This window comes from Ciconia boyciana, chromosome 1 (genome assembly GCF_034638445.1).
Source record: "Ciconia boyciana chromosome 1, ASM3463844v1, whole genome shotgun sequence".
NCBI classification, from domain to species: Eukaryota; Metazoa; Chordata; class Aves; order Ciconiiformes; family Ciconiidae; genus Ciconia; species Ciconia boyciana.
The window spans coordinates 126,165,285-126,189,255 of record NC_132934.1 but is presented as its reverse complement, the minus strand read 5'-3'; the positions used below and the strand labels follow the sequence as shown (position 1 = coordinate 126,189,255).

At 44.7% G+C, this 23,971-nt stretch overlaps 1 protein-coding gene across 1 annotated transcript; it reads right to left on the bottom strand.

The window, feature by feature from the left end:
- Window positions 1-13,771: 13,771 nt before the first annotated feature.
- On the bottom strand, window positions 13,772-21,633 carry DYNLT3 (dynein light chain Tctex-type 3). Its single transcript, XM_072848284.1, has 5 exons — window positions 21,478-21,633; window positions 20,171-20,212; window positions 18,137-18,260; window positions 17,072-17,149; window positions 13,772-15,969 (listed from the first exon to the last, which is right to left on the bottom strand). The coding sequence occupies exons 1-5, from the start codon at window positions 21,505-21,507 to the stop codon at window positions 15,893-15,895; spliced, it is 351 nt and encodes a 116-aa protein (XP_072704385.1). The 5' UTR covers window positions 21,508-21,633; the 3' UTR covers window positions 13,772-15,892.
- Window positions 21,634-23,971: the final 2,338 nt, after the last annotated feature.

Below are 23,971 nucleotides of genomic sequence, written 5' to 3'. Positions count from 1 at the left end.
GCCTGTGTTAAATGCATAGACAATTGTGGCTGCGACACCACCGCAGCTTCCCAGGCAGGACATACAGTGCCCCTCATTCACCTGGAGGAGAAGGCTAGGGCAGCAGGCTACAGGTGAGCTGAAAGGGCTGCCCTGTTTTGTGGCCAAATGCCACTGCTTGCAATCTGACCATTCCTATCAGCTGGGCCTCTCGCTGAAAATTCCCTCCTTCTGTGTGTTTGGGGATTTTCTCTCTTGGGGGCGGGGGAAAGGGTCACTTTCACAATAAACTATTCTTTCACTGTCAAATTGCTGGCTCCAAAGCGCCTGTTCTGGAAACAAAGGGTGGCTTCTCATCTTCATTTGAGAAATGGCACACGGTACTCAGCGGTTTAGGCAATGCTGTCTGGCACCATGACCCTGCTGCAGTAGCACCAGCAAGGTTTTCTGAAAGGCAGGGACATCTCAAGGTTGTTTCTGCAGATAGCAGAGGGAAGCAGCTCGAGGGGGGTGGCAGTGAATGGTTGAAGGCAGGACTTGAGGGAGCTCCATGTTTCATTGACGAGGGTCAATTGCCACCACAAAACTCTTCCTCCCATCTTTACTAAGCTCCTCATTTGCTGGGTGACAAAGTAAACGAGCTATTGTACTTGCTCTGGCAGAGCTCTGCCACTGCCCACACTCACCAGGGTCTCCAGGCACCCTCCAGAATGGTCCCCACTTCCAGTGGGATCTGAACACTACAAGCAGCTCCCCCATTAAGGCTGTCCTTTAACAGTAACCTTTGGTTCTAGCTCTGCCTCATCTGCAGAGATGACTCTAAAAGAGGCAAGAACCTCTTAGCACTCCTGACACCATCAGTAGAGACAGTGGAGACCATCAGGAGAGCAGTCTGTGTGACATGCACTATTGAAGTCATGCTGTACCTGAGATTACAAAGTGGACTGACGTCTGATCTGCCCTTCCATCCAGCTCCACAAATTCCCTAGTCAAAGGAAAAATGCTCTGCTGATGGCAAGAAAAGCCAATTGTTGTTGAATTACTAAAATAACTGTTTCAACTAATGGAAGCAATTAGGAGTTCAATTCAAAGTGACTGAAGAGAAAAGTTGGTCTCACTTATGGCTTCAGCTCAGCATGTTTTCCTTCCCTTATTACATAAGATTTTCTCTGTCCTCCCATATGTAGTCATCTGAATTAAGCAGTTAATTAATTCATCAATAGCCTTGATTTCCAGTCCACTGTAGTTAGTCTTACAGTTAAGGACCCTGATCCTGTGGGGTGCTGGGCAGCTCCAGTTTCCATTGGCCTCATCTTGATTTTGGAAACTGGAAGGGGGCTCTGGAGGGGGCATGGCACCTGGTCATATCCAGATAATACATTCAAGTAAGACCTTGATACGTACTGGGTCTCATCTAGTCCTCCTTCCTTCCCTGGTACATACTTGCAAAGTGTGCACATGGGCAAATGAAATCCAAGTATTCATAAGTTTTAACCTACAATAAAAATGCTACTCTGCCTGTTCACCATCATGTATGTCCCAGGGGGAAACCACCCTGGTTGCAAAATAGGTCTTCCTCTTTTCAGTCTTGTAAGACTTTCTCTGCTGGGTGGGGACTTTCTGCCTTTCAGTCCTCAAATGGTGGGTTAAACCCAATTAAAAACAGAAAAACAAACAAAAAGCTGCCTGTGAAACAGAAGATACTTTTGAACAAACAAGAACCAATGTTAGGTCTCATTATGGCACTTCTTCTCAAGATTCTGTTCTATTTTGGAGTGTTCTTAGCAAATTAATGTTGGTTGATTTTATTTTTTCATCTTTGAATGAATTCTTTGTAGAATTCATAGCCAGGTGTAAACCCTGACACCTCAAACACATAGATATATATGCTCAAAGGAAGTTAGGAGCATACATTAAGATGCTAATGGTTATAAGCATTGGCAGGTGTGCTGGTTTTAGCTGGGGTAGAGTTAATTTTCTTCATAGTACGGGGTATGCTTTAGATTTGTGCTGGAAACAGTGTTGATAACACAGGGATGTTTTAGCTGTTGCTGAGCAGTGCTTGCACAGCATCAAGGCCTTTTCTGCTTCTCACCCCACCCCACCAGCGAGTGGGCTGGGGGGGCACAAGAAGCTGGGAGGGGACACAGCCGGGACAGCTGACCCCAACTGACCAGAGGGCTATCCCAGACCATATGGTGTCATGCTCAGCATATACAGCTGGGGAAGGGGGGGACATTTGGAGTGATGGTGTTTGTCTTCTCAAGTCACCGTTACGTGTGATGGAGCCCTGCTTTCCTGGAGATGGCTGAACACCTGCCTGCCCATGGGAAGTGGTGAATGAATCCTTGTTTTGCTTTGCTTGTGCATGCAGCTTTTGCATTATCTATGTCGTGGTTTACCCCCAGCTGGCAGCTCAGCCCCACACAGCTGCTCACTCACTCCCCCCAGGTAGGATGGGGGAGAGAATTGGAAGGGTAAAAGTGAGAAAACTTGTGGGTTGAGATAAAGACAGTTTAACAGGGAAAGCAAAAGCCGCTCACGCAAGCATTCACCACTCCCCATCGGCAGGCAGGTGTTCAGCCATCTCCAGGAAAGCAGGGCTCCATCACGCGTAATGGTGACATGGGAAGACAAACGCCATCACTCCAAATGTCCCCCCTTTCCTTCTTCTTCCCCAGCTTTATATGCTGAGCATGACACCATATGGTCTGGGATATCCCTTTGGTCAGTTGGGGTCAGCTGTCCCAGCCGTGTCCCCTCCCAGCTTCTTGTGCCCCCCCCAGCCCACTCGCTGGTGGGGTGGGGTGAGAAGCAGAAAAGGCCGCGACTCTGTGTAAGCACTGCTCAGCAACAGCTAAAACATCCCTGTGTTATCAACACTGTTTCCAGCACAAATCCAAAACTTAGCCCCATGCTAGCTACTATGAAGAAAATTAACTACCCCAGCCCAAACCAGCACAACCTATTAAACTGTCTTTATCTCAACCCACGAGTTTTCTCACTTTTACCCTTCTGGTTCTCTCCCCCATCCAACTGCGGGGGGAGTGGGCGAGCAGCTGTGTGGTGCTTAGTTGCTGGCTGGGGTTAAACCACGACAGCAGGATCACGATCCTCATGTCTGACTGTGTACAACAGTGTCAGTTCCACAGACACAAGCCAGTGTAGTATTTGTCATGAGCCACACACTCATTTTTGCATTTCATACAGACCCTAGCAACCCGCTGGTCTCATTTATATCCACTACACACAAACCAGCCCAGACTAGCAGCAAAATTAATTACAGTAGAGTGGAAAAGTGTTGAGAGACTTGCTGAAAGCTTACAAATGCTTTCTGCTAACCCCATTCCCTCCCTTTCCACTGATAATCTTCTGCCTGGCTAGCTCGTGTATCTCTGCCCACTCAGCTACCACCGATTTCTCTCCATTCATCCTCTTCTACCAGTTGCTGCTGTTTCCCCTTCACTCACCCACTCCTTCCTGCTCCCCAGCTCTGCAAGTTTCCCGAAAATCTCCAGCTCTCACAATCTTTTTGCCAGTTTTGCAAGTGCTTGCGCCCACTGCAAGTGCAGGGAGAGGCACGAGGGCTTCACTCTGAGCTCCAACCAGTGCAGCGTGCATCTCGCTTAACGTGATTCAGCTGCAACCTCCCCTGTCATTACAAATAGACCAGGGCTGTAGCCACCTCTGCATTGCCCAGACAGACTGTTTTGGTCCCCTCCCATAGTATTCTCTCCCCCTGCTTAATGATTTTTATTTTAAATTCTACAATGAAGGAAATTTATGAGCTGCTCTGTTCTAGTATTTCAGTATGTGTGGGCCAAATTATGTACTTTTATCCTGTAAAACATGCCTGCACTTGACCCTACATTTCATTTGTATTGATCAGAAATGAAAGAAATGGCCAAAAAACTCACTCCCCCCCAAACACCCACCCACCCTGCTGAGCATTGTCATAGAGAGAGGGAGAGAGAGAGAGGGAAAGGCCAGCCAAGGGCAAGTCAGATCATCTCTCTCCCTTGGAACTGATGCTTTATAATTCTGGCAACAGTTTGCAAAGCAAAGTGCCCTGCAAAAATCAACCAAAACTCTTTGGCTGATTTTGTTTTGTACTTGTAGGTCAACTGGTGTTAAGACCAGAAAATATGCAAATACCATTCACCATGAGTTTTACAGCCTTCAGGACAAATGGATTGCAGAGACATCTTTGGTCAAGGCAACTTTGAAGTGAAGTGTAGATGCTTCTTATGATGGTTTTGTCTTTTTACTGTCCTGTGAGTTAGGAGTCTAAGTCCAAGGTCTGCACTGCGGCTCTGTAAGGTTTCTGTTTGAATGATGGAGAGCACTGAGAAAATTCAGGTGTAATTTTCCTGGGTGCAGAAATGACAAAGGGAAGAACTGGGACAGGGCAATTGCCATCATCTTTCTGCAGTTAACAGGCCAAAATGTAGTCATCAATACCGGTGTTAATAGCAGGGCATTTTGGCACAGCAAGAGCCCAGTTTCATTTCACAGACTCTCCACCCTTTTAGACCAAAGAGATTTCTACCCTGCAATCCCATGCAGCCAGAGCATAAGTGAATATCCCTGCGGGATGACCCAAGGCTGGGCAAGTTCCCACGAACAGCTAATGAAGACAGTTGCTGCTGTGGTTTTATCACCCTCTCTGCCTTTTTTTCATACTTCCCTTTCATCTGTGACAACCAATGCTAGCTCAAGCCCGTTTTCAGGTGGCGAATTCACACAACCCCTCCGAGACCTGAACCTAGCTCAGACAGCAGCAAGGAAATAATCAGCAAAGACTGACAAATCAACTGTGAGAAACACTTTCTAGAGCCAGTGCCCCTGAGGAGAGAGAAAAAGAGCCCTGTAGACTGTCAGCAGCTACCTTCTGCCTCAAAATTATGAAAGGTCCTCTCATCTGTTAACAATTCATGGAATACTCTCACTGTAATAGGGCTGCAAATGGCTAAGTCAATGTGTGGATCATTGTCCACCACTGTTGTCTGTCTCACATGCATAAATTAAGCACTCAATAGCAAAGACCTAACACTACAAGCCAAAACAATGATAAAAACAGTGTGTAAAGGACAGCAACACGGGTTGCAATGAAATACGGCTTACAGAGGACTAAGTGATGCTCAGTTACCAAACATGACTCTGCATTCACTTTACAGGAAACCTCTAAAGATCATAGTATCTGCCACAGGTATTGCTGCAGCTGGAAAGAAGTCCTTTCCCTGCCATTTCACACCCTCTGAGGCAGGCAGCAAAGCCCATGTTGGAAACACAGCTGGGGAATCTTGCCTCAAGTTAGTAATTGCTGTTGGTAATTTAATTCATCCCCCAATGCCTTTATTTGCATTAATCTGACAGACATTCAGCTGGTACCACTAAAAAAGCCATCGTAATGGATGAAGTGACCGTTTGGGGACTGCAGGTTCGTATGCTGTGCGCCCTCACATCACTGCTTGGAGCTCCCAGCAGCTTTTCCTCAAGCAACCACTCTGAATAACAGCTCTCCTCCAAGATAACCATAGTGATATGAGTGTTGGTCTGAGCTTTGCATTACAGGGCCAATACATTAGTATATTTAGAGTATTTGCCAGTGTTCCTTGTTGATAGCCTGCAAGAAGACAATATTCTATTTAAGCCCTTTATGCACTGAGTCCTTCTCTGTAGGAATTTGTATGTCCTAAATCCTTCCAGGGTGGTGGGGTGGTTAACTATAAGTTAGCAGGATAGAGGTATCAGTGACAGATTAGAGATAAGATCTCTGTAGCAACATCTGGGGAAGGGATCTTGAGGACGACAGAACGGGAACAGTAGTAATCAGGGAGGGAGACGATGAAAGCCACTAGAAGAGTCTTGGCTTGTGAGGCTGGATAGGAAAACCAGCATTCCTCCAACAGTTATGCTGCAAAAAAAATCTGCATTTCTCAGACTTAGTCAGGGGGTGATAGATACAGACAACTTACTATTAGGAAGATTTAACAGGTAGACTTACATGTAGGCACATGCAGGCAACAGAAACTAGCCCCAAAACCAAGAAAATTATGGAAGTCCTCATGTTACTTTCAGGTCATTTGCAAAGACTAAGCTGTAACCCATTAAGATGGCCACTTCCCCTTTAGAAGTAACAGATGTTCCCTCCTTATTTAGCTAATATCCACAACCATTCAATTTGTTTAAAGATGCCGGGCCTTCCCTTCTCCCCCTGCCAATGGGCAAAAACACTGTTCATCGCCAGCTAATGGGGACAGCTTTTGCATTTTGTAACCACACAAGGATTGTGTAATCACACAAATATTGCGGGAGCAAGCTAGCAAACCGCTGCCTTGCGTGCTGAGTAGGTATTTACTCCTGCCAAGGGAAGCATCAGTGGGAAAGGCTGCCCAGGACTGGCCTTTGCATATCTCATAAATGCCACACAAGCTGCAAAGGGAACCTCTCACCTTGTTTGTCTTGTTCTCCACCCAACTCAAGAATACTCTCATCTTTTAAAAACAATAATCAAAACAATTTCTTGCTAATATAACTACCAGCCCTTCTCTTCCATCTCTTGCTGAGAAAGTATTTTATACGATTGCCGATGCTCCCATTTTCATCTCAAACCTTCTCCTGTCTGACTTCTAACTCAGTGCAACACTCAAAGTGCTGTGACTAAAGTTTCTGAGTAGGCAGATCCCTAACCCTCTGTTGTTGTTGTCCTTGACCTATCAGTCAGCATCAACATGCTCAGCCATGATCTTCCCCAGAGATCTTCCTCTCTATCCTGATCCTGAGACAACTGTTGGACTCAAATTCCTCTCTAGGACCGCTCTAGGTTTTGGGGTGGCTAATATTGCTTCTTTGCGTTCCTAGGACTGCCTGCATCCATCCATTGCAGTCTTCTCTTTGCAGTCAAACTGAACAACTTTCAGACAGTAGCTGGTCTTTCATTTTATGTTTCAATAACATCCAGCATAGTGGGGCACTGTTCCCAGCTTAGCGCTTCTAGGTGATCCAGTGCTAACATCATTAAAATAACACCACCACCACCATCACTACTACTACTACTATTATTATGGAGAACCAGGATCACAAATCTCCACTGCTACTGTTTGAGCAGTTCTTAAACTAGGTTTCCAAGCTAGGTTTATTTGTTTAATCTGTTTTCCTAAATAAATGAGATAGGAGCTGAGGGAAGGAACAGATACTGAAAAAGGGAGAGACAGAACCCAGGTTTCATAAACTCAGCTGCATCTCATGTAGCTCCATTTCAAAAATCCTATGATTTGGAGTATTCCTATCATTTAAATCACCAACCTACGTGGAAAAAATAAATAAATCTGCAGATCTGTATTCTTTCTTAAGTTTGTTTCAGCTGTTGGTGTTTTTCCTGCCCCTTTCACACTGTCTCTCTTCTTTGCTTTTCTCCATTTCAAGTTTGGCTTATAAAAGAAAACATCATGCAAACTTTTATGAGATTGTACAGCCCCTCAACCAGCTCCAGTGGGTGAATGAGGGAGGTTGGCAATATATAACACCAATTCTATTTTTAATTCCCCAACACCTGTTCAATATCAATAGATACCACTACTGTTGCAGTCTAATATATGGATGGCAGTCCCGTGTCTCTTCTCAAGAGACAGTATTTTTAATAGTAGCAACACTGAAATTAAAAGTATGTCATATATACAGTTAAGCATGCGTACAAAAAGCTTACTTTTAGGAGGCCCAACAGCTAATACAAAAATAGCCGGTCAGAAGACGGGCAGGTGAATGCCACATACACAGCTCACAGCTGCCGCCGCTGCCGTTACTCCCGAATCCCCAGTAGGGCAGTAAGAAGAGCGCCCGTGGGGTGTCTGTCGGCTAGCAATGACCGACAGTTTGCAGTCTCACGTTTCCCGGACGCTACGACAATTTCACAGAACACATATGTTTCAAGAGGCATGGCATAACCTTAATGCTACATGCGGTTTCGTAAGAAAGTTACTGTGAGGCGTTATTACTACTACTTTTAAGACCATGGTCGGGGCATTTCCACCTTGGCCGTTTCCCATGCCAGTGACTGGGCTTGGCTGCTCTCCCGCCGCCTCTCCTTTTCACGGTTCCTTGCTGCCCGGGGTGGCACTGAGCCCGGGCCGCGGGGTCCCCCGTCAGGCCAGCCCCCTCGGCAGCAGCTGCCAACGAGCCCCCAGGCAGGGGAGCACCGGCCTCTTGTAGCGGGCGCTGGGAAGCGCAGGTGAGCGGGGCAGCGCTCAGCCCGGGAGCGGTCTCCGCCCGCTACAACGGACCCGTTCCCACCCGCAGCCCAGCCCGGCCAGGCCGCGCTCTCCTTCCTCCGTGGCGGGGGTGCCCGGGCCGGGACCGGCCGGCCGGGGGAGCCGGGGAGCTTCGGACGCTCGGCCCCCGGCCCTGCCAGCGCTCCCGCCTGAGGCATCGTCAGGCCAGGCCGGGCCGGGCCGACCCCCGGCCCCGCGGCGCCCCGGCCAGCTTACCGCCGGCTGTGGGCGTGCTGCCCCGCCGCCACCCGCCGGAGCGTTACAGGCTCCACACACGGGGGAGACGCCCAGGGACGGCTCCCTCCGCCCCGGCGGCTGCGCCTTTCCACAGGCCGGCGGGCGAACGGGACGGCCCGGCCCTTCCCAGGAGCCCGCGCGGGGCGGGGCGCTGCGGGGAGCTCGGCCGCGTCCTCCCGCCGCGCCACCTGCCGCCGGCTTCGGCCCTCGGCCCGGCCCCGGCCCGCGGTGCCCGGAGGCGTGAGGGGCCGCGCCTGCCTGGCTGCCTCGCAGGTGCAGCGCACCCAAAATCCTGAATGCCAGCGGCTGGGTGGCTGTGCCTGCCTTGAGATCCGGAGGTGCAGGCGGCCAGCGTGTGCTCCAGCTCTAACGCGGCCAGCTCAGTATTTACTGCCGTGAAGCTGCAGTAACTGGGAAATCGGTATGGGATGGCAGCTTCGAGTAAGCACCCGAGGTCCAGGGCGGGCACGTCCAGCCTCAGCTAAAGCCCGACTTGCCAAGACTGTACCGCCCACATTGGCTATTTATGGAACACATATACATTATATATGTTCCTTTTCCAGGTTAAGTTAAGGTGGCCCGTCCACCTAGGTCAAGACCAGTAATCGTGTCTTTGGGCAGGGCTCATGACGTGTCATGACCTCGAGTCCCAGATTTCCCTATGTACTATTGCCACCCTATCAACAGCTTGTGTCGCCCTTGGCAGCGTAATGGCAGCGGCAGCAGCGTTAGTGGCACCTCCCGGGGGGGTCAGGCTCCCACCTCAAACAGTTTATTAATAAGTCATAATAGTACAATTACATGCGGACCCATTACAATTAATGGTCGACCAATAGGCGCTGCGCGAAGAAGAAGAGAGTCCAAGTTCGGTTTTCCCCTCCCCGGCATAGTGGAACAGGCTCTCTCTCTTCAGTGTCGATGGCAATGGAGAAGGCGTGGGCATGGCCCCTCGAGATGACACTTCCTCCTCTCTCCGGTCTCGGCACCTCGTGGGCTGTGATGGTGTTAACGACCACGTTATTAGACAAGTCCATGTGAGGGTGAGTAAGGCCAGGCAGCACCACCCTCAAGTGATGTTTGGCGGGCCCAACTAATACCCATGGGCACGGGTTTTGGGCAACAATACGAACTCGATGCCATAAATTCGTATCACTTTAAGTACTATCAATTGATCGGTGAAGCCAATCGATAGGGAGGAAGTAAGCATAACTCCCACTGGGGCAGAGGTCAACTTAGTTACCCCGAAGGGTAGGCAGCGGGAAAGGCAGCACAGGCACTTGCTATATCCCCCCCGGTGGCAGCAGAACTGCATGTTCAGAGAGGTTTGTGTTTGCTTCACGTGGAGCAATTCATGAAGCCCAAACCGGAAAGCATGTATTTACCAGCTCCTACCCAAATAAAGCCAAAATTTTGAGGACAAAAAAAATGCGGCAAATGCGTAAGTTTGCTTAAGATGTCAGAGCAATGGTACAAAGAGCTGAGCTTGGAAGATATCAGCGTTGATCCCTAAGCCTCAGCTGATCCAGATCTAAACCTTAAATTAATCCTACTCAGTTTCTTCCCTTCCAAAGTGTCCTGGTTTCGGCTGGGATAGAGTTAATTTTCTTCCTAGTAGCTGGTATAGTGCTGTGTTTTGGATTTAGTATGAGAATAATGTCGATAACACACTGATGTTTGAGTTGTTGCTAAGCAATGCTTACACTGGTCAAGGACTTTTCAGCTTCCCCTGCTCTGCCAGGGGCACAAGAAGCTGGGAGGGGGCACAGCCGGGACAGCTGACCCCAACTGGCCAAAGGGCTATTCCATACCATATGGCGTCATGCCCAGTATAGAAACTGGGGGAGTTGGCCAGGGGGCAGCAATCGCTGCTCGGGGATGGGCTGGGCATCAGTCGGCGGGGTGGTGAGCAGTTGTAGCATTTGGGTTTTTTTCTCCTTGGTTTTGTTCCTCTCTCACTCTCTTGTTGTTTTCCTTCTCGTTACTACTACTACTATTATTATTATTATTATTATTATTATTATTATTATTATTATTATTTTGTTACAATTATTAAACTGTTCTTATCTCAACCCACGAGTTTTCTTACTTTTGCTCCTCCGATTCTCTCCCCCATCCCACGGCGGGGGAGGGTGAGCGAGCGGCTGTGTGGGGCTTAATTGCCGACTGGGGCTAAACCACAACAAAAGCCAGCTTTTGCAAAGTTGTTCCCTACAAACAATCATTTCAATTCTCATTCAGGGGACCTATAATGAGTGCCATGAAACAGGCAACTACAATTTGTTCACAAAATTAGCAGACTGTCTAGCTACAACTGTGGTCACAGTCTGTCTAAGATTAATTTCCTAAAGTGTTCAACTCGGGCATGAACACTATATAGCTATTACAGCACTGATCTGTGAGGTCCTTACGTATTTTCGAAGACATTTCAAACTAACAAATGCCACCACAGGAAACTCTGCAATAGATTCCTGTGTGATTTGGTCAAACCAGTTTCAACAGCCACTGTAGAAGCCCACACAAAAAACAAGTTATTGCCTGAGAAGCAAATAGTATTGCTTCTCAGGCAGTAGGCAATAGCAAGAAGTAAAGCAGTGACTGCCTCAAGCAGAGTGCTGTGAGTACCAATAAAGGCAGTCATATCCTTGCTGGTACCTAGCCCTCTCACTTCTGCTGGCTAATATCTAAATGCTAAATTGTGTTATCTCTGGCCGGGATATTTGTTTGTACAAACTGTGTTGGAGCCCTTGTTTTGATACCTAGTCATTGCTGAAGTGGAAATAAGCAATAAGAGATGAAATTCTAAATGAACAAAATTATCTACATATGACTTAAAATTGCGAGGGAAGTGGATGAATAGAAGGTATGAACATACCTATAGATATATGTATAATATATGTATGTGTGACAGGGTATATATAGAAAGATCACCCTTGTTTTTTCAAACAAGGACTTCATTTCATTCATCCCCCTCTCCCACAACCTCTGATTTTACCCAGGTGGTCATGAACAAGCACTGAATAAAGGCTGCCTCAAAAACTTCAGTAAACTCTACAAAAACAGCAGAGAATGTTTAATTTCTTCCTAAGGTGTATACAGATATGATGGGGTTTTGCAGATATGATGATGTTTCTGATTTAGGAGGGGCTGTTTAGAAATTATTCTAATTATATCCAGCATAGACCTATGAGGAGAACCTGCTGACTAGAAAGAAGTTTGAGTTTCTTGCGGCTGAGCCAGCTAGTCCATCTCGCTGCCTTGTCCTGTGCGTCGGGGATTTTAAGGGCTTTGATTCTGAACTCTGTGTGGTCTCTACACTGTGAAGCTATGTAAGCACAGATTACAAACTCCGTAATTAACTTACACGGTAAAACCGTCTATTTAAAATGGTAGTGCCACTACAAAACTTGCCTTTCTGTCTCTTTTCCTTCATGCACTTGTGCTATGTGGCCCTGGTAGCATCTTTGCATGAGAGAGTAACCATAAGTGCCTGACACAAACCATAATGACCAGCGAGGTGTGTTTCTGTAACCCTGATTCTCCTTTTCAAGTCATTTTAGCTCGGTAGGATGGGAGTTACAGGGGTGTTTGTAGCTGTCACTCTAGCACTACTCTGTTCCTTTTTAGAAAACTTCTATGTAACAAATAAACCTGCTGTCACAGTATGTTTCCTGTGTTTAAAAACATATGGAACATATGAGCTAAAACCTCCAGTTACTCGATAGTGATTTAGACTCATCAGAGTAGAAAAACCTCCCTCGGCAGGCACGCGGTGTTTGGCTGCAGCCTTCTTTCCATTGCGGGGGGAAGAGAGAAACCATTCCACCTACAAGCCAACATCCACAGACCCCTTACCTGGCATAGACCCAACAGGCTAGAGCAGCTCATGTGCAACACAATGTAAACGTGACTCCATAGCTTTGGAGACACTTTGCAACTGGGTTTATTGCCGCATTTACAGAATACCACATCTGAGCTGAGATACTCCCCGAGAGACTGGTGCTGGCTTCAAGCTGGGACTGTCCTGCAGACATGAAGGCAGAACTTCCTGGCTCAGGATATTCTGATGGGGGGGTTCGGTCCGGCTCTGTGCTTACGTGACACTGTGACCGTGCTAAAAAATCCCTCTCCGAATTAAATGGGAACAAAACGACCTGGTCAGATTGCACAGGAGGCAGCAAGGTGCATCCCAATAATCAGGTAAGAACTGTTCATTACAGGATCTGCTGCATGTATTAGAACAAAACCCTATTTTCTCTCTATGGCAGCTACTGCACTAATGCATATAGGCTACCAGTAGTTAATGTTCTCTCTTCTATGGTGTATTTAAAGTATCAGTGCTCTGACATTCTTGTCTAACTCTAAATAGGCTAGCTACAAGCTGGGATTTCAGTGGCTTCTGTGAAGTGCTTTAGATTGCATGAATCTAAACTGAACATATGCAGATTTCCTTCATCGAGTTGAGTATAATGGGAAGACAATCATCAGAAAGGTGACAGTTACTGACAGACATCCGGCAGGCAAGGAAAAGGAAAGTAATGAATCTGCTCTCTTACTTTCCCTTTCATGCTTTTCCATTTAGATAACAAAATTCTTATCCACCTCCCTCTATGGGACGAATAACAGGTGTCTTTTGTCATAAAGCCATCTGTAGGAACATATAGCTCCATACATACCGGCTATGCCTTAATGCAAACTCTTCTCTCCCATTAATAAGACCCCCGTTGTTAACAATAACTCAGCCCCTGCTTGTAACAAGTAAGATGACATCATATTGATAGAAAACACTATTGAAAAGTTGTGCATTCTTATATTCTGCAATCCATAATTTTGTCCTTGAAAGAAACTACTTGGAAAAGCAAGAGGTGGTGTTCAGCATTCATTTTGAGAGTTATGTTGAATACAAGTAGCTGTTTGTATCCACAGAGGATGGGGAATGGAAAGATGGGAAAGAAGTTAAATTTACTGGGATATGATGTGGAATGAAAATATTTTTCCCAGTGTTCCATAATAATCTTTCTGGAGCAACAAAAACTTTAATTTGCATCATCAAGACCAGCAGTTAGAGGAAGAGGTCTGAGCAGACAAGAGGTGTGAGAAATTAGACTAAGTCTGGGAACTAGCCTTTGACGATGTCTTCTCTCTAAAATGCACGCACAACTGTAATAAATTTCCCAAGTTCTCACAATCATATACAAGTGAAGGAAAGTAAGAGAAATATTGTTCTCAGTTCCTATTTATGTTGATCAAGAACACATGAGGCAAAAATACAACTAAGGCAAAACTTTATTTTTTTTTTTTTGGTAGAAAGAAAAATGAAGCAGTCTTACAATTAAGCAGTATTTTCTGGGTTTCTTCTGCAGCAGAACCTTCACTAAGCCTCATTAAACTGACAGTCTCACTCAGTGCTTCTTGTTTTCAAGTAAAGCAAAAACACCAGATGAGATTACAAATGGCTATTTGGAATATTTCTTCCGACCACGGCACCTGAATGCCCATTAACGGGGGATAACAGCCACCACCATTTTTAATCACCCACTTCTTATGCTGTATCAATCGTACCAATCCTTTTTCCAGTTGCTAGCCCACTTATTTTTTTCACTTTGTGCAATCCCAAACATCAGTGAAACTACTGCATTCCTGTCAGTTCCACAACTCAACTCTTGGATGCTGGCACCTAGTTCAGAAATTGCTGTCCTAACCCAAATAATGTTAAATTATTATACCTTTGAAGGTCAGTACAACATACACACACATCTTCACACTACACTTGCCTGTTAGGCAAATGCATTATTACAGTATTAATTTTACTTGCACTTAGGTAAAAGCAGAACTCTATTTGTCTGCAAAGCAAGAGATTTTGAATGGTATTGTGAATTACACGTACAACACGTTCCTTCTGTAGTCTCATATGTATACACAATTTAAGCAATGAAACGCTTTTTAGCTTGTTCTTTGTACAGGACACTTGCTACGTGCCCCAGTAGTCAGTTATCTGGAAAAACAAAACAAAACAAACAAAACTGCGTAATAGTGCTTTAATATTAATTTGTTAAAATCCACAACAGCCTTACGGTAGCTGTTAGGTAGTTACCAGTCTCTTCCAAAGACATGCAATAATAAAGAAAAAATTCTATCCTTAAGCAGCATCTGAGAAAACAACTTAATGTAGCTGCCACTTAGTGGCAGCAACCATTTAGGCATTTTTGGTATTGACACATCTCTTTATCATATAATTTGTGCATTAAGCAACAAAAACATAGGCCCCAATCCAGCAAATACTTGCATGTGTGCAAACGCTTTTCTTCCACATGGAATATTTCAAGACTCATCAGATGAGCAGTTAAGAACTTGCATAAATCTTTACAGGAGGGGAATTCTTAGTGCTTAAAACTTAACTGTATTATTTCATATGACTAAGATCCACTTTTAGACCTAGAGAATGTAGGAAACACTCCCATAAAGAACAGATATGTTGCTTTAAGATAAATGCTTTCAAAGCTAGCAAGAGCGTCTAGAAATGTGTGTGCCTTCTCTCCAAACACTTTAATCCTGCTTGGGAGTAATGTGGGTCCAGTCTTACTGCCCTAGCTCCTGGCTACTGCATGAGGAATCAATAAAGTGCTTGTCACAAATTCTGCGGTCGTGGAATAAAATCAAATTTACGTACCTTCAGAATGTTTTCAGATTTGTAAACTATGAATTAAGGGCTGATGTCTGATCCCCAGCACGTTTCCCTGAATCAATAACAAATATTATGTTCTTCATTCTAAAGATAAATTAGAATTCTGCTAGGACTAGGTATATTTCACCTTTGTCCCAGTGAAGTAATCCTCTGCCTCCAGGGGAAAAGCTTAACTGGATTTAATTTCAATGTAAATGTTCATGCTTGACCGAAATGTGATGCTTATGCAATTTCACAAGCACCAACATTCAATGTGACAGTTAGCTTTGTTTAATGAAACATGAAACACCAATATTGTTTATAGTATATCCACTCTGAATTGTGTTTATAATTTGTTCCCAAATGCACCATAATCCTGAGAGGTCTTGCATGCCCTTTGACCTTTCCTTTGATTTGATGTGTTTTGTTCCTCTTGAATAAAGTATCTTTGATATTAGCTTTGATATAAATTGTATTGATCTTTGTGGCATCTTCTCATTAACATACTTCTGAACATTTAAATTACTAAAACTTTCTCTTTAGATACATACATATATTTTAATTTTTTTGCTAGCTTTCAGATAATTAATCTATGAGAACTGGCTTAAACTGTATGCTCTCTGTAGAGAACTTCTGTATGCTCCTCATACAAAAACAAATAATGGTTTGAAATATTTAGCCATGTGTTTGGATGATTTTTTTTTTTTAAAGGCTTCGGTGTCGCTTATGTTTATCTTCCAGTCAGTTACAGGATAATAGCAACAGCAAACACATTGACAATGCAGTTCATTGTTCGGTTTTCCCATCTCACTGTGCAGGTTCCTGGAAGAGATTATTACAAAATAAAAATAGAATTCCAGTGTCTTTACTACATTCATTTTATTGCAGTGTAAATTACATCAAATTAGTATGAATAATTCAGCTGTGATTTAAGGTAAGTACTATTATGTCATCTTGGCTATAGATAAGACTACACTCCTCAAAACATTTTTATTAACTTGTACATTGTTTATTACCTAACATGAGCCTTGTATGCTTAAGACAATTTTCAGGAAAGCACAATTTCAGTATCTCTCTTTAAAAGTTGGACTTGTAAAAATCCTTGAAAATCTCATACTGAAATTGGCAAGATAATCAGACAAGAAATCAGAAAAAAAAAAGACTGGATCAAATACATTCTAGTGTATTTACCTTCTGTAATTTTTCCTCTTCTATTGTATCAATGCCTTACAAGCCAAAGAAATATGAAGATTAAACTGTACTTGGTTACCTAACTTCACTTTATGATTTTTTTTTCAACCTTCGTTAACTTTCTAATGCCATCTCTATTTTAAAGTTAAATTTTAGTGCCCTCTTCTAAAAAGACCTTTCTGAGTCTGTGACAGACATAAGATTATTTTAATCTTGTTTCCCCACGATACTCTGAACCTGGGAAAAAATGCATTTAGAACTAATGTAGAAGCAATAGAACACATCCAAAGCTTGGCTGATAGTTAAGCAACTGAAACACATACCGTTAGTCAAACTATTTCTATTTTTTACCAAGTTCTGTTCTCCTCCAAAGTACAGCTGCCCCCTTACAGCAGACAGGCAGATATGTTTAGGGCTAACCACTTGTATTTACTGCGAGCAACATTTTACTGCCTCTTCAACTGATCTATGGTTACTGACGAGGATTAAATGTTTTCACTCTTTTTTCAGAATGAAGGCATTTCTACTCCTGCTTCTCATAATTTACAAAGCAATCGCTCTTAATGCAGGCACTGACTGCTAACAGAATATTTCTGCTGGGATTATAAACAAGCACCTAATCCTGGAAGCTACTGCTTCTACAATCACTCTTGAAAATGTTCAACCTGTTACAACTGAGCAGTAAGTTACATCTCTTTTACTACAAATTTTTAATTTGACTGAGGAAACTTACCATCAGTTGTGGTATCCCAGAAGCACGAGCTTGCTGTGTGAAGACCAGCTCCACTCCTCTGCATCACCGCACAGGTTACTGCAAGATAGTCATAAAATCAAGGAATTCATTATTAAAGCAGAAGAGGTGAATCATTCAGTACTTCTGAACTCAAGCCTGCATTATGTTTTCAAATGGCTGGCAGGCAGCACTCAGCAAAGCCAAAACCTTTTTTGACTACCCCCTCGCCCCCAGTATTTTCCTCAAGAATTTGGGATTCATTTTGTGATTATTTTTACTTGCATAAAGACAATGGCTTTAACAAAATGCTTGCTAATAGGATTATGGTTTTTATCTTTTAAACTACTTAGATACGGCTTGTGTCATGTGCACCTCAGAATGGGATTGCAGGTGCTGTCCTCACAGGTACAGCAGAAGTCGCACTTGATGAGAGTTGTTTCCCAAAAGTACTGGTTGACTGCTCTCTGAAACCACACTCTACTAACATGCAGCATTTCTAGACTGACCTGCGATGGTCATAAAACCAGTGACAATCTGAACCCAAGACTTTCAAAACAGAACAGAGTGCAAACACCTGCTACTACATCAACACTCCACATAAGGACCAAAGTGGGTTAAACTTCTACTTGTTTCCATTTCCCTTCCACAGATACACATATAAATACAATGGGACATGACTGAGCCTACGACTAAAGTCTTTCAAATATCTGTATTCATAGGAAGCTTAATCGTACTGAAAATTTTATTTAAGATAAACAGAATCTATTTCCTAAACTGGTATCAAAAAGCTGATATAATAGTTTTGGGTTGCTTAACAATCAGGAAAGACTGTGTAACATGTCATCTTCTGTGCTAAATGTTGCTGGCATGCTTAGCCCAAGTGAAACTGCCATGGTTTTACTGCAGGTATTACTAAAAATCTATATAACAGAAGAGTTCAGGTATCTGCTCTGCTTTGTTTACAGTTTAAAACTTTCTATTGACTATAGCACTGCATTCAAATGAACCTTTCAGCAATTATTTATTGTGACTGTATGCGGTAAAAGTATGACTGCTTGTACTTACCAATGTACTTATATGTTTTTCCGAGTTTTACCAGGTGCGTCAGTGACTGTTCTACTATAGCAGCAGTCCACTGGTTGACTTTGTTGTGATTATAATCTGCCTTGCCTAAAACACTTTCTATGCACTAAAATAGAGAAAAAAAAATTACAGTGAACATACTTCAAAAGGTAGAGGTTTAAAATGCCTTGCATAATCTGAGGAATTTTATCTGGCAACTGGATTACTTTAAATCACTTGAGCTCATCAGGTATCAGTTGCTGAATGGGAAGTAAAATGAACCTTCTTGGAAACTTATTTTTAGTACATATCTACCATGTTATTACATGGAGAAAAACGAGGCTCTGACTGAACATTTCTTGTAGGAAAAACCTTAGCCATATGCTTTAAGTACCAAGTTAAGTGAATGGATCTATTTACCAGTGAAGATACTAACACATCCCAGTGTTCCTAATGACTGCCTACTCCAGCTTGGCTTTCAGAAGCTACTGTAATGGAGATGGTACTACTCAAATCAATAATGTCAGCTTGGGCTGGCCAGCCTTTCAGAGCCTGTGAGCAATATGCCAAAATCTTCAGAGCTAGAGCGACAACAGTGAAATGCATACCCCAGCTTAAAAGATGAGGAAGACGTGAGAGTGAGAGGTACTCAAAGGTCCTATCTTGCAGCACAAGAAATATCTGAACTGCTTGAAAATTGCATGTTCTCCCACAGCTACAGATTGGCCAACCCTTGCATAAACTTAAAATGATTGCACAGAAAGCCTTCTCTCTAACTGTAACTCTTAAACTGCATTCTCTACTCCTAAGAAATTCAGAATTATGTGCTGATGGATACTTCTTAAAATTGAGAAATTTGGTTAAGAAATGCACACCTAGAAAAGGTAAGTAAAATAAAACTATGTTCTCCTCTGATTCAGCAAGATGAATACCATGCACTAGCCACCCACTAACAGGCTGTGCAAGAGACTCGTGCCGGGATCTTAAAAAGCCCAATTAGTGGCTGATCACAGTGTATAAAGCTGGACAAAGGACTCAATGGAAACAAACATTCACAAAACAGAATAGAAGACAGAAGAAGGACAAGGTCCCTCGGGGATTTTGGTCCTTCCAGAAATGTACCCAGTGCTAGAACTCCTCGGCTCTGGTTAAGCTTTCAGTCAGAGGCAGAAACACTTGGCTTTACTCCCAGAGCCTGGTGTGGAAGTAAAGAGACTCTGTCATACCGTATTCGGCCTTTCAAGGCAGGGACAGTTATATAAAGGGTTGAATTGTCATTTATCTGACATCTAAGAGCTTGCTGTTGTGTACTAGAGCACCTCTAGAAGTCCAGCCCTTTCCCTTCCAGACAGGGCAGGTAGGAAAGGACCTGCAGAGCCGCTCTAGGAATTCCTTTCTCAAAATGGTGTTTCCCTGCAAAACCTGACAGCATCTGTACGCCACAGGCTCTTCCTTAATCACTTTCCAGTTACTAGGCATTTAATTTAGACCATCAGGCTACTCTCTTTCAGCCCGGTCTTTTTGTGTAAAAAACTGTTTTTCAAAAGCACTGCTAGAATAACAAGCTCACGTAGTGCAACGTCCTGCTCAAGCCAAGGCTAACTTCTAAGTTTGATCATGTTGCTCAAGGCCTTGTCCAGTCAAGTTTTAAAAATCTCTAAGGATGGAGACTCCACAAGCTCTCCCTGCGACCTCTCTAGTGATTAACTACTCTTTAGCTGGATAAAGGGGAAAAAAAAAATAAAACTGGAATGAATTTCCCTTGCAACTTGTGACTACTGCCCCTCATCTTTCCACTGTAATGCTAATTCTGGCTCTCTCTTCTCTCACCTACCTTCTCCTCTTTAGGTAGTTGAAGACAGCAATTAGATGAAGCTTAAAGCAGCTCCAAATGAAACTCCATCTTTATTTGATATAAATAATAGTTTCATATAAGTTTGAAATTATCTGGGATGGTCAATGAAAGTAACTGCTTTCACTATAGTGCAAGGTAAGGTAAAGACTTCCTTTGAAATACAGCTGTTAGCTAAAACCTACCTCCTTAACTATGTTGTGGGCCTCATCGGCATTGAAGATCATCTGTAATAAAAATTAATTATTATTATTTCTGGTAGAAAAGTAAACAAATCATGCAGTTGTACTCTAAGTAACACGTAACGATCAGGCCCTGTGTCTGGTTATTTGCATTGTGTAGTCCGTTAGTATAATTCCAAAATCTTACATTTTTCCCCAGCACCACACATACGCTATTTAGTATTGTTTTGCTAGTCGCATCTGAGTGCGTCCAAAAAGCTTGGGCCTCAGTGAGCTCGGAAACAGGTTCAATTTACACTTTCTGTAAAGATTAAGTTCCACCACTGTCTACGCTTGTCACGAGAATATTCCTCAAGACAAAAAGTTAAATGGCAAATCTTTTCCTCCGAGTCTTAAACTTGGCTTTTACTGGAGTCACGGTGTAAACCCCTGGGTTACATCTTGCTGCCAAATGGTAACACAAGGTTTTGCAACCTTAGTATCAAAAAGACCGATTTCTATAGTCATTAGCTTACCCCAGTAACATTCTCAAGTGCAGAAAAAGCTGGCAAGTTTTAATGCCTCCTAGTTTCTGCTCGTTCCCACCCGCCGGTGCTTAGCTTGGCTTCCAGAGGAAACACAGCATGTGCCATTCTGCCATCTGCCTCTTCGCACCCACCAATTTCAAACACTCGGGCACGGACAGAAACCTCAAGGGCAACACTGTTTCTACGAGGCCTTTTTTAACGAAAACTGATGGCTAGAGACCCGAAGCAAGGCCCCCGGCGGAGGGAAAGGCTCCTCCGGCTGTCAGGCATCAGCCTGCAGCGCAGACCGGGCCCAGCACTTGTTGGTTTTTTTGCCAGGGGTGATACAAGAAAAATGGCCGCAGACTGGCAGCACCACAGCGGGCGGCAGCACCCCCGAACACCGCTCCCACTTGCCCTTGCAGGAACTTTTAGCTACCAGAACTGGAACAGGCCAGCCGAAGCCCCGGGCAGGCAGAGGGGAGGGCCGAGTCCCAGCCTGCGCCAGGAAACCCCGTCCCGCACCGCGGCGGGCCGCCAGCTGTGGCACCCCCCGGGGGTGCCCCGAGCGCCGGGGAACGGCAGGTCCCCGCCCACAGCCCACCGGCACGGCTGCAACCTCCCACCTGCCCGGCCCGGCCAGGGGCAGCCGCCCCGGCAGCGCTGCCCGCGCCCCGCCGGGCTCTCGGCCGGCTCCCTCCGGCGCGGCGGAGGCAGCGCGGGGCCCGGCTGGCGGGGGGGACCCCGCGCCCCGCCGGGCACAGCCCACAGCCCCCCGCCCCGTCGGAGGGCGGCGGCCCCTACCTCGTCGTTGTGGGGGTGAAACTCCTCCATGGCCCCGGCGCGGGCGGCGGCTGTTCCGGCAGCGGCGGCGGCTGCGAGTCCTGCGCGGCTCCGCCTCCGCCGGGCCGGGCGGGGCCTCCTGCGGCAGCGGCCGGCGGGCAGGGGGGGCGGTGCGGGCCGCCCTGCAGGCGCCTGCTGCGGGGCGGAGGGTACCTGGAACCGGCCGTGCCGAACCGAAAAGGAAGGGCGTGACTGACTGCCTGCCTGCCTGCCTGCCCTCAGAGGCCGGGCAGGCCGGCCATAACCAGCTGCAGGCACTCGGGCTGGCGCAGCGCTGGGGCCGCTCCTCCGGTGCGGCGGGTGCGGGGCCGGCGGGCGATGCCGCCTCTCGATGGCGTTTGCCGGCTTCGGGCAGTGCCGCGGCAACCCTGCGGCAGGTCCTGCCGCCTGGTGCTCGCTGTGCCGCCTACAAGCCGCGAAGTGTTTCTTTGTAACTGTGTTGCTGTTCATCTGCCCTGTGGCGGACATACGGAATTCATACAGGAGCGGTTCCTCCAGAGGAGCAGTAATACCCCTGTCGCGTCCGTGTCCGTGTCCCCCCCCCCGTTTCCCAATGAATCTGTGTCAACTATCTGACACAAAGTTGCCATTAGGTTTTAATAATGGCAAATTGCAATTTCAGGTTCTTTTAATTCCACTTGATTATTTATTCTATATTTTATTATTATTTTTCTAAATTTATTTCATATTTCTTCTTTAAAGAATTGATCCCGAATTTTATTTGACTCAATACGTATATATAGCAATACACGGGATCTTTTCTCTCTCTCTGAAGTTGCCTGGGAAACAGGAAGGACACCTGGTACAAAACAATGCCAAATTTTCAAATAGTGTGTGTGTGGGGGTATTATTTTGGGGAAGGTCCTATGTAGATTTCCCCCCTGTGATACCTGGTACTTCTAAACCAGACTGAACAGGAGAGAGAGGAGCCAGGCTGCCCGCTTCGAGTTTCAGTTTTGGGGGCATATATTTGGGCAGATACACGCTTACCTTATGACAGGGCCTCTTGTTCGGTCTTAATTGTACACTCGTTGGAAATACGCTGGTTGAAAAATATGGAAGTACAGGGGGAAGCAAAGCTAAACATTTTTATATTGCTTTGCTCTCAAACTAGTTTTCATGTTTGATATTTGCAATGGCTATGGTAGGAGAAGACCGAACATCAAGACTAAATCTCTTCAAGAGCAGATCTTTATGAGCAAACGCAGATGGATGCAGGCATAGGAAAACATGCGAAACAAAATCTCCTTCAGTATAAAGTTTTTTGCGTTGTGACCTCTGCAGTGTTTTCGCGGGCTAAGCTAGGGATAAAATTGCATGTTTATTTTTAAAGAAATAAAAGCTAGTGGAAGCATGTGTTGTATGTGCATTGGCATCCTGTAGACAAAGCTAACAGCGCTAAAGTAACTTACCCTTGGATCCTGTGCGGTTTTTATTCTCTGTATTTTCAGAGATCACGCATCTTTACCTCCCTATCTTTGGGTGCAGTATACTATCAAATGAAAATAGTTTCTAGGCTATTTTTCAGCTCTGTTCAGAAATATTCAGAGAAATACATTCCTTGAAATATTAGCAACAATTATCTCGGTGAATTCCGTAGAAAACAGAGAGGGTTCCTGAACAACTGATGAGTGTGTGTGTGTGTGGAGGTCCTAATGCAAAAAAATTACCTATCCTTCCTCCCCCACTACCCTTTACAGATAGGAGGAGAGCAGCGGGTCTGAGGAAATTCTGAGTCCATCGGGCTCAGCTCAACATCCAGAGGGCTGTTAGAAAAATAACAAAATGACAAAACAATGTTAATCCAGGAAGAAATAAACCCCCAGCATCACCCATGAACAGCCAATGCAGATTTGTCAAGAGTATATGTCAAATAATCTGATTTTATTGTTTGGTAGGACAGCTGGTTTAATGGATGAAGAGGAAAGAAATAGTAGGTGTGTTATTTTGTAGTAAATGTGTCTTTTTATGCTCTCCTGCATAAGAATATATCATCTGGGGAAAAAGTAACTAATCATTCCTAATAAAGGTCTATCAAAGTAGGAGGAATAAACGCAGGAAGATAGGTGGGGTTTTTGCCCCAAGAGTTAATCAGTATTAGTCACAATAACTGGAATCATGGAATAAAAATGGTGCTTATAAAAGCTTTTTAATGACAGCATGTTGAAAGAAGTTACAAGCACATTGAACGACAGGATCAAAATTAAAAATATGGAATCGGTTGGAGAAATCAACAAGAAGAAATTTCATAAAAAATATAAAGTACTGTCTGTAAAACCAGAACATCAAATGCACAAATACAAAATGGGGACTAATTGTCTAGGCAGTAGTGCTGCAGAAAAAAATATTGAATTACAATAAATAGGAACCCAAGTATGATGTTATTCATAACTAAATACATTGAAGAATACCATGAACGGCACAGAGGCAGTTATGTTGTTCTGCTTGGTGTTGA